This window comes from Rhinoraja longicauda, chromosome 8, assembly GCF_053455715.1.
Source record: "Rhinoraja longicauda isolate Sanriku21f chromosome 8, sRhiLon1.1, whole genome shotgun sequence".
In the NCBI taxonomy this organism is placed as follows: domain Eukaryota; kingdom Metazoa; phylum Chordata; class Chondrichthyes; order Rajiformes; family Arhynchobatidae; genus Rhinoraja; species Rhinoraja longicauda.
The window spans coordinates 65,785,133-65,800,438 of NC_135960.1; the positions used below are offsets into that span (position 1 = coordinate 65,785,133).

The 15,306-nt window shown below is 46.3% G+C and overlaps 1 protein-coding gene across 1 annotated transcript in view; it reads right to left on the bottom strand.

The window, feature by feature from the left end:
- The window catches only part of LOC144596329 (protein boule-like), a 67,116-nt gene extending 52,773 nt beyond the window's left edge, over positions 1-14,343 (bottom strand). The window contains exons 1-3 of the mRNA XM_078404576.1: positions 14,326-14,343; positions 4,375-4,527; positions 4,181-4,272 (exon numbers count right to left, since the gene is read on the bottom strand). Of these exons, the coding sequence (XP_078260702.1) occupies positions 4,181-4,272; positions 4,375-4,527; positions 14,326-14,343 (263 nt within the window). The remainder of the gene's footprint in view (positions 1-4,180; positions 4,273-4,374; positions 4,528-14,325) is intronic.
- Positions 14,344-15,306: the final 963 nt, after the last annotated feature.

Consider the following 15,306-nt stretch of genomic DNA (forward strand, 5'->3'; position numbering starts at 1 on the left):
TATTCGCAAGTTGCCAAACCCTCTACCGTGAAGGGACTCCAAGAGTTAGTTGGCATGGTCAACTTCTACCACCGTTTCGTGCCAGCAGGTGCCAGGATCATGCAACTGCTGTTCAAGGCGCAGGCCAACAAGCCGAAAGAGCTCATTTGTGATAACGCAGCCGCAACCGCGTTCAATAATTCCAAGGAGGCCCTGACAAAGGCAATGATGCTGGTACAACTACAGGCCAACGCACCAACAGCTCTCATGGTCGACGCATCTGGCACAGCCATGGGCGGAGTGCTGGAACAACTGATCAATGGTAGCTGGCAGCCCCTCACCTTTTTCAGTCGTCACCCGAGACAATAGACAATAGAAAATAGGTGCAGGAGAAGGCCATTCGGCCCTTCGAGCCAGCACCACCATTCAATGTGATCATGGCTGATCATTCTCAATCAGTACCCCGTTCCTGCCTTCTCCCCATACCCCCTGACTCCACTATCCTTAAGAGCTCTATCTAGTTCTCTCTTGAATGCATTCAGAGAATTGGTCTCCACTGCCTTCTGAGGCAGAGAATTCCACAGATTTACAACTCTCTGACTGAAAAAGTTTTACCTCATCTCCGTTCTAAATGGCCTACCCCTTATTCTTAAACTGTGGCCCCTGGTTCTGGACTCCCCCAACATTGGGAACATGTTTCCTGCCTCTAACGTGTCCAACCCCTTAATAATTTTATACGTTTCGATAAGATCCCCTCTCATCCTTCTAAATTCCAGTGTATACGAACCTAGACCCCCCCTACCGGAGCAGAAATACAGCACTTTCGACCAGGAGCTCCTCGCTCTCTACCTGGCCAGCCGGCATGTCCACTACTTCCGAGGGCAGGGATTTCACAGCTTTCACCGACCACAAGCCACTCGTGTTTGCCTTCGCCAAAGTGTACGAGCCTTGGTCAGCCCGACAGCAGCGCCACCAGACCTACATCTCAGAATACACGACTTGTGCACACTGCAGGCAAGAGCAATCAGGTCACAGATGTGTTGTCCCGCACCGCCACGGCCCAAGGTGTCGACTACAAGGCCATGGCAGCCGCCCAGCGAGAGGATGAAAAGATGCTTGCCTACCGCACCGCCATCTCAGACCTGCGGTTGGAGCGATTTGGGCCTGATGACACCACACTCCTCTGCAACGTGTCTACTGGACAGCCAAGACCCATCATCCCCGCTGCCTGGCGCCGCAAGATTTTCAACATGGTTCATGACCTAGCTCACCCTTTCATCCGGACAACAAAGGCACCTGATGGCAGCCAAATTCATGTAGCAGGGGTTGCGCAAACAGGTCGGCAACTGGGCCAGAGCGTGCATCCCCTGTCAAACCGCCAAGATTCAGCGACACATCAAGGCGCCGTTGTAGAACTTCACTCTGACACACCGGCGTTTCGACCACATCCACACCGACCGGAAGGAGGACCTGGCAAATTCCTCGGCCGAGCTGGTGTATGGTACCCCGCTTACGGTCCCAGGGAACTTCATCCCGGCAGCGCGTGGACATCAAGAACTGCCCACGACCTTGCTGACACACCTCCGTGAGAAGGTGGGTATGCTCTCTCCAGTCCCAACACAGTCTCCCACACGACCACCAGTATGTCTTCCTTCACCGAGATTCCCACCGTACACCACTGCAAAAGCCTTACGAGGGACCCTTCAGAGTACAGCAAAACGACACAATATTCATCATCGACACGGGCGGCAGACACTAGACTGTCTCCGTGGACAGTCTTAAGCCGGCACACTTGGACATTGACCAACTGGTGCAGGTGACAACCCCGCCGCAGAGGGCATCCACCATCCCAACCAAACCCGCCCTCAACTCAACCTGCTGCAACCCTGAACACAGGAGACACGTACACAAGATCAGGCTGCCTCACTCGACAGCCTAACCGCCTCTAATACTCCGGTTCTTGGGGGGGGGGGGTCATGTGGCAGGCTGAGCCACTCTGGTCTTGAACCGTCGAGCTCGAGCACTCGCATGGACCTGGCGTGATCTGGGCCGACCAATCAACGCCAACCTGGGTGGTCTGCTGGCAGTGTGCAGCGGATGACAGAGCTAGTCTTCACCTCACAGTCAATGCGTTAACACAACTTGCCCTCTTGTACTAATTGTTGAGCTGTATCGATTAAATATTAAACGGAGTGCTTATACAACACGTGAACCTCTACACTATATACATTATTGGGCCAGTCTACTTGCACATTGCAGTGAGTAAAATGCACTATGTTCACACAGCAAACTCAGAAGAAGCATCACAAGCGCCTCAGGATAAGCAGCAGGTTGCTGCCAATCCATTGGCAGTCAAAGAATGTACCCAGGCTGTTACTTCGGAAGACTGGGCTTTAATTGCAGACTCCTTGAGCAAGACTGCTGCAGATGTCAATTTCCAACTTCAAAATTATGACAATGCCAGGTAGTTTACTTCTCTGCATGGATCCTCTTCACATTGTATTTATTCATTCCGAGATATCACTGGGAATAGCAGAGCTCATTAGCCATCCCAAATGACCCAAGGCAGTTCAGGTAAGGATAGCACATTAGTAAAATTGTTCGGTTTTTAATGACTATCGGTAGATACATTGTCAGTATTACTGAGATCAGGTTTAATTCCAAATACTTGAATTTAACATTTCTGGCTACCACTTTTGAGATTTTAATTATCTCTGGATCAATGATACAGAACTCTTTTTACAACTATTCATCAATGTTACTTCGCAAGATATATCGCAAGATTTTTATAATTCAGAAAGGAGTCCATTCAATTGTGCAGCCAATTAATAAAGAGATACCGAAGATGATTATCAAAATTCCAGCAAGATCTTGATCGGATAGGCAGGTGGGCTGAGGAATGGCTAATAGAATTTAATACAGAGAAGTGCGAGGTGTTACATTTTGGGAAGTCAAACCAGGGCAGGACCTACCCAGTAAATGGCAGGGCTATGGGGAGAGTGGTAGAGCAGAGGGATCTAGGAGTGCAGGTACAGTTGCATGGACCATACAATTCCTTCGGGCAAGGTTAGGGGCCTACTTCCTAATAACGACTTGTGGTGCTCAGATACATGACAAGCTGTTGCTTCCCAGACCTGGAATATCTTATGGTGAGCACCGTCCCTGCTATCTACCTTAGGAATTCACAAGCTGTCCTGACAGTAGCCAACATCCCACCCCATGCTGAAGCAAAGTTTACACGAGGAACTACACAATGTTACAAAAACAGCCTTGAAACAAAGTATTCCAAGGCTTTCTCCATAGTAGCTGGGGACTTCAATCAGACCAGCTTCCAAGACTGTACTACCAAAGTACTATCAGCAAATCTCATGTTCAACCAGAGAACCAAACACCCTCGGCCACTGCTACATCAATCACACCAATCACATAATCCCCTGATCACACTTTGAAAAAAAACTAACCACTTGCCTGGGATTCTACTTCCTGTTCACAAGCAGAAATTGAGGTGGGAGGATCTAATACAAAATGTCAAGGAGCACTGGTCAGGGAAACAGACAAAATCCTTCGCTAATGTTTTGAGTCAGCATCCGTCCATATTTAAGGACACTGTGGCCAAGTTCAGAAGCCGGGGCTCCCCACACCAACTCTTCCCCCTTCTGCCGCCGCCTCTTCCTTCTTCCTCGGAGTCGCTGATATATTCCACCCTGGAAGCGACAGCAGGCAAGCGGAAGGAAGTCCCATAGGGACCGAGGGGGCACACTGAAACGCAAAGCGCCGGAGTAACACAACCGGCTGAATGAGTCTGAGGAAGTGTCCCGATGTCACTTATGTTCTCCAGACATCCTGACCTGCTGAATTACTCCAGCAGTTTGCATCCTTTCAGTGGGTCAAGAAGGGCTTGGTGATGCACCTTGTAAGTCGGGAGTGGCGTCAGAAGCCAGGGTTCTAAACGGTCGTGGAACTGGTGCGAGCCGGAATGGGTCGGCAGCTCATTCCATTCACATTCAGTTTACATTAGATTTTTTTCTTTCCCTCAATTGTAGATATAACAAAAAATAAGGTCAAAACTGTTGAGAAACCCAAATCATTTTGTTTATTGTCATGTCCATTTCTGATCTCCCAGGCACACAAAGCACCAACTGCTTACCTAAACCAGTTTGAAATAAATACAAAGTCTTATTCAATGTTGTTTTATACTCACCCTTTAGAAACTCCAGCTCTGTCATTTACTATTTTGACTTCCTTAACAGTTCCATATTGTGCAAAAAACTTTCTTAGATCATTTTCATTTGTCTGAAAAATAAAGTAAAGTATCCTGAACCACAAATGGTCTTGAATTTGAAATCTTCTACTTGATGAAAATAAATTAAGGCAACAAGCACATTCAAAACTAACTTTAAAATCGATTCCTCCTACAAAGATCCGATTAGGAATGACTGTTCCAAATCTTGGGGCACTGGTTGGATTGCTATTATTCAGTGGCACTGGTGAAACTGGATTTGGAGACGGAGATGACGAATCCATTTGTGGCAGATTAGTACTTTGCTGCTGTAAAAGAGAAGTTTTTTTAAAAATCAGCTCACCACGAATTTAAAATATGCTCTAATTAACCAATTCATGGAATCAATCTTGCAAAACCGTATTCATAACCCCATTGTTTCAAAAGTGAATATTTGGAAGAGGGTTGGATATTTGGAAGATGGATAACACCGTTATTTCCATCAAACTCCAAACATTTTTTAACCGTTATAAAATCCTACTACTTTCCAACTACTACAAGGATTTAATACTTAATGCAATTCTGCAAATCAGCAGGGTAGTCCATTGCCTGCATTAATTTTCCTTTATTGGCCTGGTAACTGATATTGTATTATTAGCATTGCTGTCTTTGAAACCACTGTTCTAGAAAAACACTTGTACCTCTCCAGGTTTACATTATTAATGTAACTAAATTGTAATTAGAAATGTTATACAGATCTAAGCATGCAATTGTTCAGTCCCAGAATTCTTACTCAGCTTGTCTCATCTAAACATAGCACAAAAAGTAAGGAAATTTGTGTTTGGTGGATTATTTCTTTGTTGTAACAATGCTTCTTGGCAATAAATCTTATACCGTTGGAAAGCCTGTTTATTTCCCTTTTAAATGGTGCCACATTTGTAAGGAACATGCATTTGTGGGATGAGCAGCAGAGCTGAGTATGTGGGTTGCGCCCATGAAAAATCTGCCAAATCTACTCTGCCAATGCCAAACAGCTTATTCTGCCATTGACTCTTGTTCAGTGTTGTTTGGTGGATTGGATGATTGAAGTCTGAAGAAACAAGACATATTGGCAATTTAACAATTTATTCATTTAACAAACAGGAACCTCAGTAGCGTGTGGAAGAACCATACACAGCCACAACAGCCTGGCACCTATTCCTCATGCTGGTCACCAGCCTGGTCACACACTGTTGTGGGATGGCATCCCATTCTTCAACCAGCATTTGTCGCAAGTCAGCCAACGTGGTTGTGTTGGTCACTCTGGCACGAACAGCACGCCCAAGCTGATCCCACAAGTGTTCAATCGGGTTGAGGTCAGGACTGCTGGCAGGCCATTCCATCCTCTCCACTCCCAAATTCTGGAGGTAGTCTCTGAGAAACCCTGCTCTGTGGGGGCGAGCATTGTCATCTTGGAGGATAGAGTTCGGTCCCAGACTGTGGAGATATGAGATTGCCACTGGTTGCAGAATCTCATTTCGATATCTCTCTGCATTGAGATTGCCTCCAATGATGACAAGCCTCGTTCTTCCAGTGAGGAAGATGCCGCCCCACACCATCACACTGCCTCCACCAAAAGATGTTACTCTATCGGTGCAGCAATCAGCATAGCGTTCTCCGCGTCTTCTCCACACTTTGACCCTATGATCCAACTGCCGTAGGCAGAATCTGGACTCATCGCTGAACATAACGTTCCTCCACATGTTCAGGTTCCAGTGCACGTGTTGCCGACACCAGCGCAAACGGGCCTGACGGTGAAGGGCAGTCATGGCAGGCCTCCTGGCAGCCCTATGAGACCATAGATCGGCTGCGTGCATTCTGTGCCGAATTGTCTGGGCAGAGAGCCATCGGCCATATCGTCCTGCAAACCTTGACTGCAAATCTGTAGAAGACAGCCTACGGTTCCTAAGTGCTGACAGGGTGAGGAAACGGTCTTCTTCGGGTGTCGTCTTCTTGGGACGCCCACTTCGCGGCCTGTCTCTGACATCCCCCGTTATATGGAACTTGGCCTTCACTTTGGAGATGGTACTAGGGCTCACTCCAAATAATGCCGCAAATTGGTTTTGCGGAACACCAGCTTGAAGTTGCCCTATCGCTCGGGCCCTATCCAGATCAGTCAAACGTGGCATGCCGATTCTTGGAGCAGACACCTACTGACCACTGTAGCAGGGCCCATGCTCACAGATGCTGCCAATCAGGTGCCAATCAGGCACCTGATAGTCAGCACCTGGGGGTACCAGAAGCTCAAAACAAGAGTCAATAGCAACAGCAGAATAAGCTGTTTGGCATTGGCAGAGAAGATTTGGCAAATTTTTCATGGGCGCAACCCATATACTCAGCTCTGCTGCTCATCCCACAAATGCATGTTCCTTACAAATGTGGCACCATTTAAAAGGGAAATAAACAGGCTTTCCAACAGTATAAGATTTATTGCCAAGAAGCATTGTTACAACAAAGAAATAATCTACCAAACACAAATGTCCTTACTTTTTGTGCTGTTTATAATGCCCCATGTATGAGTAGTTCAGCTAGTTCAACACACCTGCTTTGTTTCCGATCTGCCAATACATCCTTTCAAATACTTAGCAAGTTTCTTCTTGCATGCAACAATTGAATCAGCCTCGTATTTCAGTCCAAGCTGTGCATTCGAGACCAAATCCTAACCATGTTTTATAAAAATGTCATTTTTAGTTTCTTTGCCAATCATCTTGATTCTACATCACCACTTCACAGCTTCTCTCCGTCTACTGAGTCTATCCTTATTATAAATGTTTTTCTCAGATCTTCTTGCAATCACTTTTTCAGTCGACAACCAATTTCTCATTCTTTCTATGAAAATGCATTACTTTATATTTCTCAGCATCAAATTTCATGTCTGCTCATTCTAATCGCCTTTTTGTACCTCCAAGAAATCTGTTACCAAAATCCTCAGTACCTCTCCAATCCACTCCCCACAAATGCGTCACCTATAAATTTCAATATTGCAGTCCAAACAAATCTACTAAAAGGCCTCTAATTTAAAGGTTCACATTATTCAATTAGATTTTTGCCTACTTATATTGCATATTGATGCTTTCATTGCATTGAAATGTGCTTTTCTTCAATTGACTTGTTTTTCACCATATAGTCGTCCATATCCTGCTGAACAGCAAATTTCCTTTTCGGTTTTTGAATCTTGCATTATACTTCTCTCAACAATTTTATTGTTCACATCACACACTTATATCCCTACATTGTGCAGGAAGGAACTGCACATACTGGTTTACACCAAAGATAGACACAAAATGCTGGAGGGCAGCATATCTGGAGAGAAGGAATGAGTGACATTTTGGGTCGAAACCCTTCAGTGTCTGAAGAAGGGTCTCGACCCGAAACGTCACTCGTTCCTTCTCTCCAGAGATGCTGCCATCCTGCTGTTATTCCGGCATTTTGTATCTATCCCTTTCTAATATTTATCTTCTTAAAAAATAAAATAAATTAAATATTTTGATTCTACATTCTGGGACTACTTTTCAATATTTCTTCATTTCTGAAAGGAAATGAAAAGATAAGATCTGCTCAGGATTATTATTATTTCAACGATGGCTCTCCTCCGCCAAAAGTCTTCTAACGTTTATTATATGATCCCCAATTCCAGCAGTTTTTTTCTCTGTATACTGTTCGTAGCTCAAACAGTTTGCAGGTCAAAACGTGGCCGCAAACTGAGTTCCCACATGCAGAAAATGCCTGTGGACATGCAGCAGTTCAAAAATCCATACTGTCAATCTCCCAAACACTTGTGTGAATGTACAAACCATATGGCTAGCTCTGACATAACACGATTGTTGCGATCATAAGAAATCTTGCATTACACAAAATTTTGTGAATGGGGAAAAGATGTTCCGGGCTAGAGTTTCAGAATCGCAATAACAAAGTTAGTTTTTTTCCCCACAGGATTTTTAAAAATAAAGCCTTTTCCCCCTAAAAGCAACAATTTTTGTCACTGCAAACTAAAAATACTGAAGGCTGTGTATTATTGCACAAGTGTCAATCAATAGAAACGATTACTTGTCAATTTCAATAATGAAATGTGGCAAAACTAGTAGCCTGCATTCTTAAAGGACAATGGAGTCTGATTACTGCCGGGACATTACATAGAAACATGTACCTCCTCCAACCTCATCTATTGTATCCGCTGCTCTTGATGTCAACTTATTTACATTGGCGAAACCAAACGCAGGCTCGGCGATCGTTTCGCTCAACACCTTCGCTCAGCCTGCCTCAACCAACCTGATCTCCCGGTGGCTGAGCACTTCAACTCCCCCTCCCACTCCCAGTCTGACCTTTCTGTCATGGGCCTCCTCCAGTGCTATAGTGAGGCCCACCGGAAATTGGAGGAACAGCACCTCATATTTCGTTTGGGCAGCATGCAGCCCAGCGGTATGAACATTGACTTCTCCAACAGAGAGTTCCTCTGTCCCTCTCTTCCCCTCCCCCTTCCCAGTTCTCCCTCTATCTTCCTGTCTCCACCTATATCCTTCCTTTGTCCCGCCCACCTAACATCAGTCTGAAGAAGGGTCTCGACCTGAAACGTCACCCATTCCTTCCCTCCTGAGATGCTGCCTGACCTGCTGAGTTACTCTAGCATTTTGTGAAATAAATACCTTCGATTTGTACCAGCATCTGCAGTTATTTTCTTACAATACATGGAAACAGTATATTTCTCCTGGACCTTTTCCCCCCTCCCTAAATTGGCCTCTAATTCCCAATCGATATCATGTTATAAGCAATTCGCCCGGCTTAATACAAGTCAAGTCAACTTTATTTGTCACATACACATACAAGATGTGCAGTGAAATGAAAGTGGCAATGCCTGCGGATTGCGCTAAAACTACAAAACAGAATATTTATTTTTTTTAAAGACACAACACAAAAAAATTAATTAATACAGTAAATTAGTCCCTGATGATACAAGAGTTAACAGTCCTGATGGCCTGTGGGAAGAAACTCCGTCTCATCCTCTGTTTTCACAGCGTGACAGCGGAGGCGTTTGCCTGACCGTAGCAGCTGGAACGGTCCGTTGCTAGGGTGGTAGGGGTCCCCCATAATGTTGCTGGCTCTGGATCTGCACCTCCTGATGTATAGGTCCTGCAGGGGGGCAAGCGTAGTTCCCATAATGCGTTCAGCCGAACGCACTACTCTCCGCAGAGCCTTCCTGTCCTGGGCAGAGCTGTTCCCTAACCAGATTGAGATGTTACCGGACAAGATGCTTTCTACAGCCCCAGAGTAGAAGCACTGAGGATCCTCAGAGAGACTCTGAATTTCCTCAGCTTTCTGAGGTGGTAAAGGCACTGCCTTGCCTTACTCACCAGTGCGGTAATGTGTGTTGTCCATGTCAGATCCTCTGTGATGTGGACTCCCAGGTATTTAAAGCTGCTCACCCTATCCACAGTAATCCCATTTATCTCCAGTGGCATGTACGTTCTCAGATGTTGAGCCCTTCTAAAGTCCCCAATCAGTTCCTTAATTTTTGTGACATTCAAGAGGAGGCTGCTGTCCTGACACCAGAGCGCCAGATCAGCCACCTCCTCCCGGTTCTCAAATTGTGTTCCCTAATTAACACACATTTTATTCAATTAGCATTATAGTAACATGTGTTATGGCTGAGCTACCTGTACATTCATCAGCTGGGAAGTCAGGCAATGTTCAGCTGGAAACGACTTGAAATTGTCATTCACAATTACCAGGTCTGACAATACAACTGAATGAAATAAAGATTGCGATCTTTTGCAATTTTGCCCAGTAGCCAGTCACTCTAAGCCACACCCAGAGATCCTGCTGTGCAAGGATCCATGAGCATGTATCAACATCAGGAAAATCTCATAAACTTGGATAGAATACATGCTCCAGACACTTCCTAGGATATTTATCACGACAGAATCAACTATCTCACTAAACACAAGTATGGCAGACTGGGGTCAATGAACTCTTGAAGTTCTCAAACCTTTCACCAGCTAGTCCTATTACAAGGTATCACGAAGTGCTGGAGTAACTCAGCAGGTCAGGCAGCATCTCAGGAGAATGAATTGGTGACGTTTCGGGTCGAGACCCTTCTTCAGACTGACATCAGGGGAGCGGGACAAAGGAAGGATATAGGTGGAGACAGGAAGATAGAGGGGGAACTGAGAAGGGGGAGGGGAAGAGAGGGACAGAGGAACTACCTAAAGTTGGAGAAGTCAATGTTCATACCACTGGGCTGCAAGCTGCCCAAGCGAAATACGAGGTACTATTCCTCCAATTTCCAGTGGGCCTCACTATAGCACTGGAGGAGGCCCATGACAGAAAGGTCAGACTGGGAGTGGGAGGGAGAGTTGAAGTGCTCAGCTATTTTTGAGATCAGGTTGGTTAAGGCAGACCGAGGGAAGGTGTTGAGCGAAACGATCGCCGAGCCTGCTTTTGGTTTCGCCGATGTAAAGAAGCTGACATCTAGAGCAGTGGTTACAATAGACGAGGTTGGAGGAGGTGCAGGTGAACCTCTGTCTCACCTGGAAAGACTGTTTGGGTCCTTGGATGGAGTTGAGGGGGAGGTAAAGGGACAGGTGTTGCGTCTCCTGCGGCGGGGATGGGGTGGTTTGGGTAGGAAGGGACGAGTGGACTAGGGAGTTACAGAGGGAACGGTCTGTGCGCAACGAAGATTACAAGGTTCAGTTCCAAGATTGGACATTGTCATAAGTCTGCATAACCATGCCAATGAACAGAAAACTGTTCTTTGAAACTTTGATTATAGAATCTTTGCACTTATCATATCATGTATCTACAGCCGGAAACAGGCCTTTTCGGCCCTCCAAGTCCGTGCCGCCCAGCGATCCCCGTACATTAACACTATCCTACACCCACTAGGGACAATTTTTTACATTTACCCAGCCAATTAACCTACATACCTGTACGTCTTTGGAGTGTGGGAGGAAACCGAAGATCTCAGAGAAAACCTACGCAGGTCGAACGTACAAACTCCTTACAGTGCAGCACCCGTAGTCAGGATCGAACCTGTGTCTCCGGCGGTGCATTCGCTGTAAAGCAGCAACTCTACCGCTGCGCTACCGTGCCGCTACCGCTACATCTTCTCAATGTTTTTTTGTTTAGTTACATCAGTGAACAATTTACAACTTTGCATTTCTATTAAACATTTATAACAAAAATCACTATGAAAATAAGAAACCTTTTACAGGAATGAGAATTTCTTCACCCTTTATTGAGTTTAGCTCAACTGTTGAATTTGTTGCTTCTCATTTTCTGAACCAATCTAAGGTATCACAAAATGCTGGAGTAACTCAGCAGATCGGGCAGCATCTCAGGAGAAAAGGAATGGGTGACGTTTCGGGTCGAGACCCTTCTTCAGACTGATTATTCTTTTTGTACCTTCGATTTGTACCAGCATCTGCAGTTATTTTCCTACACCTCTGAACGAATCTGATGTTTACTAACAGTGAAATCCACCCTTACTGCAAATTACACTTTTCAGTTTCCTAACTTGTTACTTCTAACTACACTGGCCACATAACAAAAGAAAGGATATTCTGAGGGGGGCGGGGGGGTGACGACTTCCATCAAGGCTGTATGAGCGTATTTAAAAATAAGTGGGAGTAAAGGATCCCAAATAGTCATCGGGAATTAGAGCAGCAATTATGGTATGAGATCACAGATAGGTGTAGGATATAGGATTATAATAGCAGGTGATATTGACTGGGACTGCCTTGGGGAATTAGATGGAGCAGAATTTGTTATGCCTGTTCTTCAAAGTTTTGAAGCAATATGCTGATAGCCCTACTTAAGGAGGGGCTACACTCAACCTGCTCTTAGGAAATGAGGCTAGGTTGATGTGGAAAAGTGGTTGATGTGCTCGTGTGGATGCAGTTTGGGGCCACTGAACATACTTTTATTAGTTTCAAAATATTTATGGAAAAAACTATGATCCTCTGATAACAGTCTGAAATTGGGTAAAGGCAGGAACTCTCAAAAATTGAATACAATAGGCAACCTGCAAAAGGGAATATTTTAGAATTGTGGAACACATTGAGAGGCCAGTATGTTTCTCATAAGCGCGAAGATTAGGAAAGGTAGACACAAAATGCAGGATTAACTCAGCGGGTCGGGCAGCATCTCTGGAGAGAAGGAATGGGTGATGTTTCGGGTCAAGACCCTTCTTGAAGATTAGGAAACCTTGGTTGACAAGATGAACAAAAAAGGGGCAATGGAGAGTCAGTGAGGTTATCTAGTATGGGAATGGCTTGAAGTTTAAAGTTTATTTTCAATTCTGCTCTTCAACTTTTCGAATGAAGATTTGGGATTGTTGTTTTACAGCATCGTTATTTTCCATCTTCTGCCTGCCTAATTTCGACGAACCTTTCCAGCATGCTCTTTCTTATCTATACTGTCAACAACCATGCATGGTTCATTTCCAAAGTGAATCCATGATTTTCAGTTTCATAACACACTTAAAAACATTCTCCAAGAAATCCTAGTAGTTGGAAAACGCGGTAGTTGGAGGAAATCCTAGTAGTTGGAGGGAAGCTAAAGCTTGTTCGGTACTTATTTATACTTAACACTACCCCCGCCCGCCCCAAAACTGAAAAAGCAACAAAAAACAGTGATTAAATAAATTAACGACGATCACACAACAGGAAAATCATTGCTCAGCGTGCAAAATCCCACTGCCACCTTTGCACTTCCAGCTATCGCGGCGGGGTTGGGGTTTTAATTGACTTTCAAACCACCTGGAGCCGGGCCGGGCACGCGCCCGCGGGCCGTTACTGGGCGCTCGCGGCTCCTCTCCCCCCCCCCCCCACCCCACCCCACAAACCGCAGCAACACGACGCCCGGAGGAGCCGCACCCTTGACGCCCAGAAAGTGTTCAATTCACAAAAATATTAAAGACGCCGCCCGTCCGTCCGTTCCTTCCCTTAAACCCCTTCCACGTTCTAATTTATTTCGCGCCCCCCCCCCCAATCCCATCTTCACACCCGTTTTACAACAGCAGACGATAAAGCTAGAGTAGACACCCTGCAACCCGCCCCGCCATTTCAGGCACACCTGTTTGATTTTGTTTTCCTTCTCTTCCGCTCCCCCACCCCCTCCCCGCCCGCCCCCGTCCCCGCCGCCCGTTATTCTGTCCGCCTGTTTTTGCCTCCCGGCGCCAGACGAGCGAGAAGAGTCGGAGTCGGGGGAAGGGGCGGGCAATTTTACAGTGAGTCGCCGCTGGCGCTTGGTGCCCGAGCAAACTGGCGAGAACTGGAACCAGTGCGCCAGCGCAACGGCTTTTGGCGGGAAGCTGCAGGGAGGCGACGCCCGCCGCCTCAGCCTCTTCCCCCCCCCCCCCTCCCCGGGGCCAAGCCCGCACCGCCGACTAAACATAACTCTCGCAACACAGCCGCCTCCGATGCCTTCATTTCGACCGTTTAAGTCTATACCCCACCGTATATATCTCGCCAGCAACGTAAGTTATCAAATTATACCACAAATAACACCACCACCCTCACGTTCAACCAACATGGGCAAATCAAAAAGCCGAGGACTGAATTATATCTACATCGACGTCCCTCGAATGATCACTTTGTTCAAATCTACAAAATTAGTCGGGTGAATTTATTCAATTCAACTGTGGCTGAATATCGTTCCTCCCCTGGACTTTAATCGACGGCCGGCGTCGCCGACCCGCTTTCAAGTGCAAAATGTTCAATGAAAACACTAGGATCGGAGGTCACTCAAGTCCCCTCCCTCCGCACAAAGAGAAACATAAACATCGTATCGTTATCATTAAAAGAAAACACTCGGGGCGATGGAGGTCCCAAAGGCCGCGCTCGGTCTCGGCGTCGAGCTGAAGCCGCAGCGTGGCCGCCCGCCCGCCCGCACGCCGCCTTGTCAACCTCGCCCAGCATCTCGCCTTTTCCCCCCAAAGTGATAAATAATTTGCACATCAGATCCTGCGGACACGCACTGGTGATGAGTGCACAGCCGAGATCGACGCCTGCAATCGCTCGCAAAGTGCGTGGAAAACAGGTTGGAGCCATCCCTCCTTATCCCTGCCGCCCTCCCCAGACCCAAGTACTCACCGCTCCTTCGCTGTCCATCTGCTCAGTCGGGTCAGCCTCAGGCGGGTTTTTTTTTTTCTCTCTCTCTCTCTGTTAGGTGTTAGGGGGGTGGTACCAATTTTATTCAAGCGCAAAAAAAAAAAACTCCAGCCGGTTGTCTGCGTAGTTGGGTTAGTGGGCAATTGGCAGCACCTTAAATTGCCGGGTTGTACCACGTCGAGCCAGCGACCAGGGGCGGCAGAAACCCCCGACCAGCTCCAACTCACGAGACCAATCAAATCCCTTATAAATGTGAACCAACATGCAGTGCCAGCGCCTGCACCCCCAACCCCTCCCATTAAAAAAAAAACAAGCTTTAACAATAGGAAACTTTGCATCCAACTAGTACTATTTGTTTCCCCATTGCCAGCAAAAAAAAAAAGTTTCTGCGTTCTGCAATTTTTCATTTCAGAAACTGTTTCCCTGAAGGCTCCGTGCGACTGTTGCTGTTGTCAATCATCTCTCAGCTAGTTCAGAGTCAGGGCGAATGACGAGGCCGGCCGTGAATTCAATACGCGGTCTCGTGTTGGATTAGGCGTTTGTCACAACGATTGTGTTGAAGAAAGAAAGCAGCCACCTACCCAGAAGTTCATTGCCACAGTTTGCTTCGAGGGCTCGTCAGCGGAGGGTGGTGCAGTTTGCCCCTGCGAGGGGGAGCGCGTCATTAAACTTTTGCTCTCATATTGGAGGGCTCTGAGTTCCCGAGCCCAGCATTCCTCTTTAAGTATCAGTTGTCACACAACCCTTCAGTGGGAAATTGAAACGACGTCTCACTTGGAGGCATCAAACTGTTTGGAAAAACAAACACTTACATAATGCATCTTCTTTATTTATTAATTATTCATATGTAACATGCATCCGACTGGCCCATGCAGTACACAATTAAATTGTTTGTTTTTAAATGCAAAATGCAATTTTGACTGACCTCATTGACGAGTAAAAAACAGAGAATCCAGCGTTTTC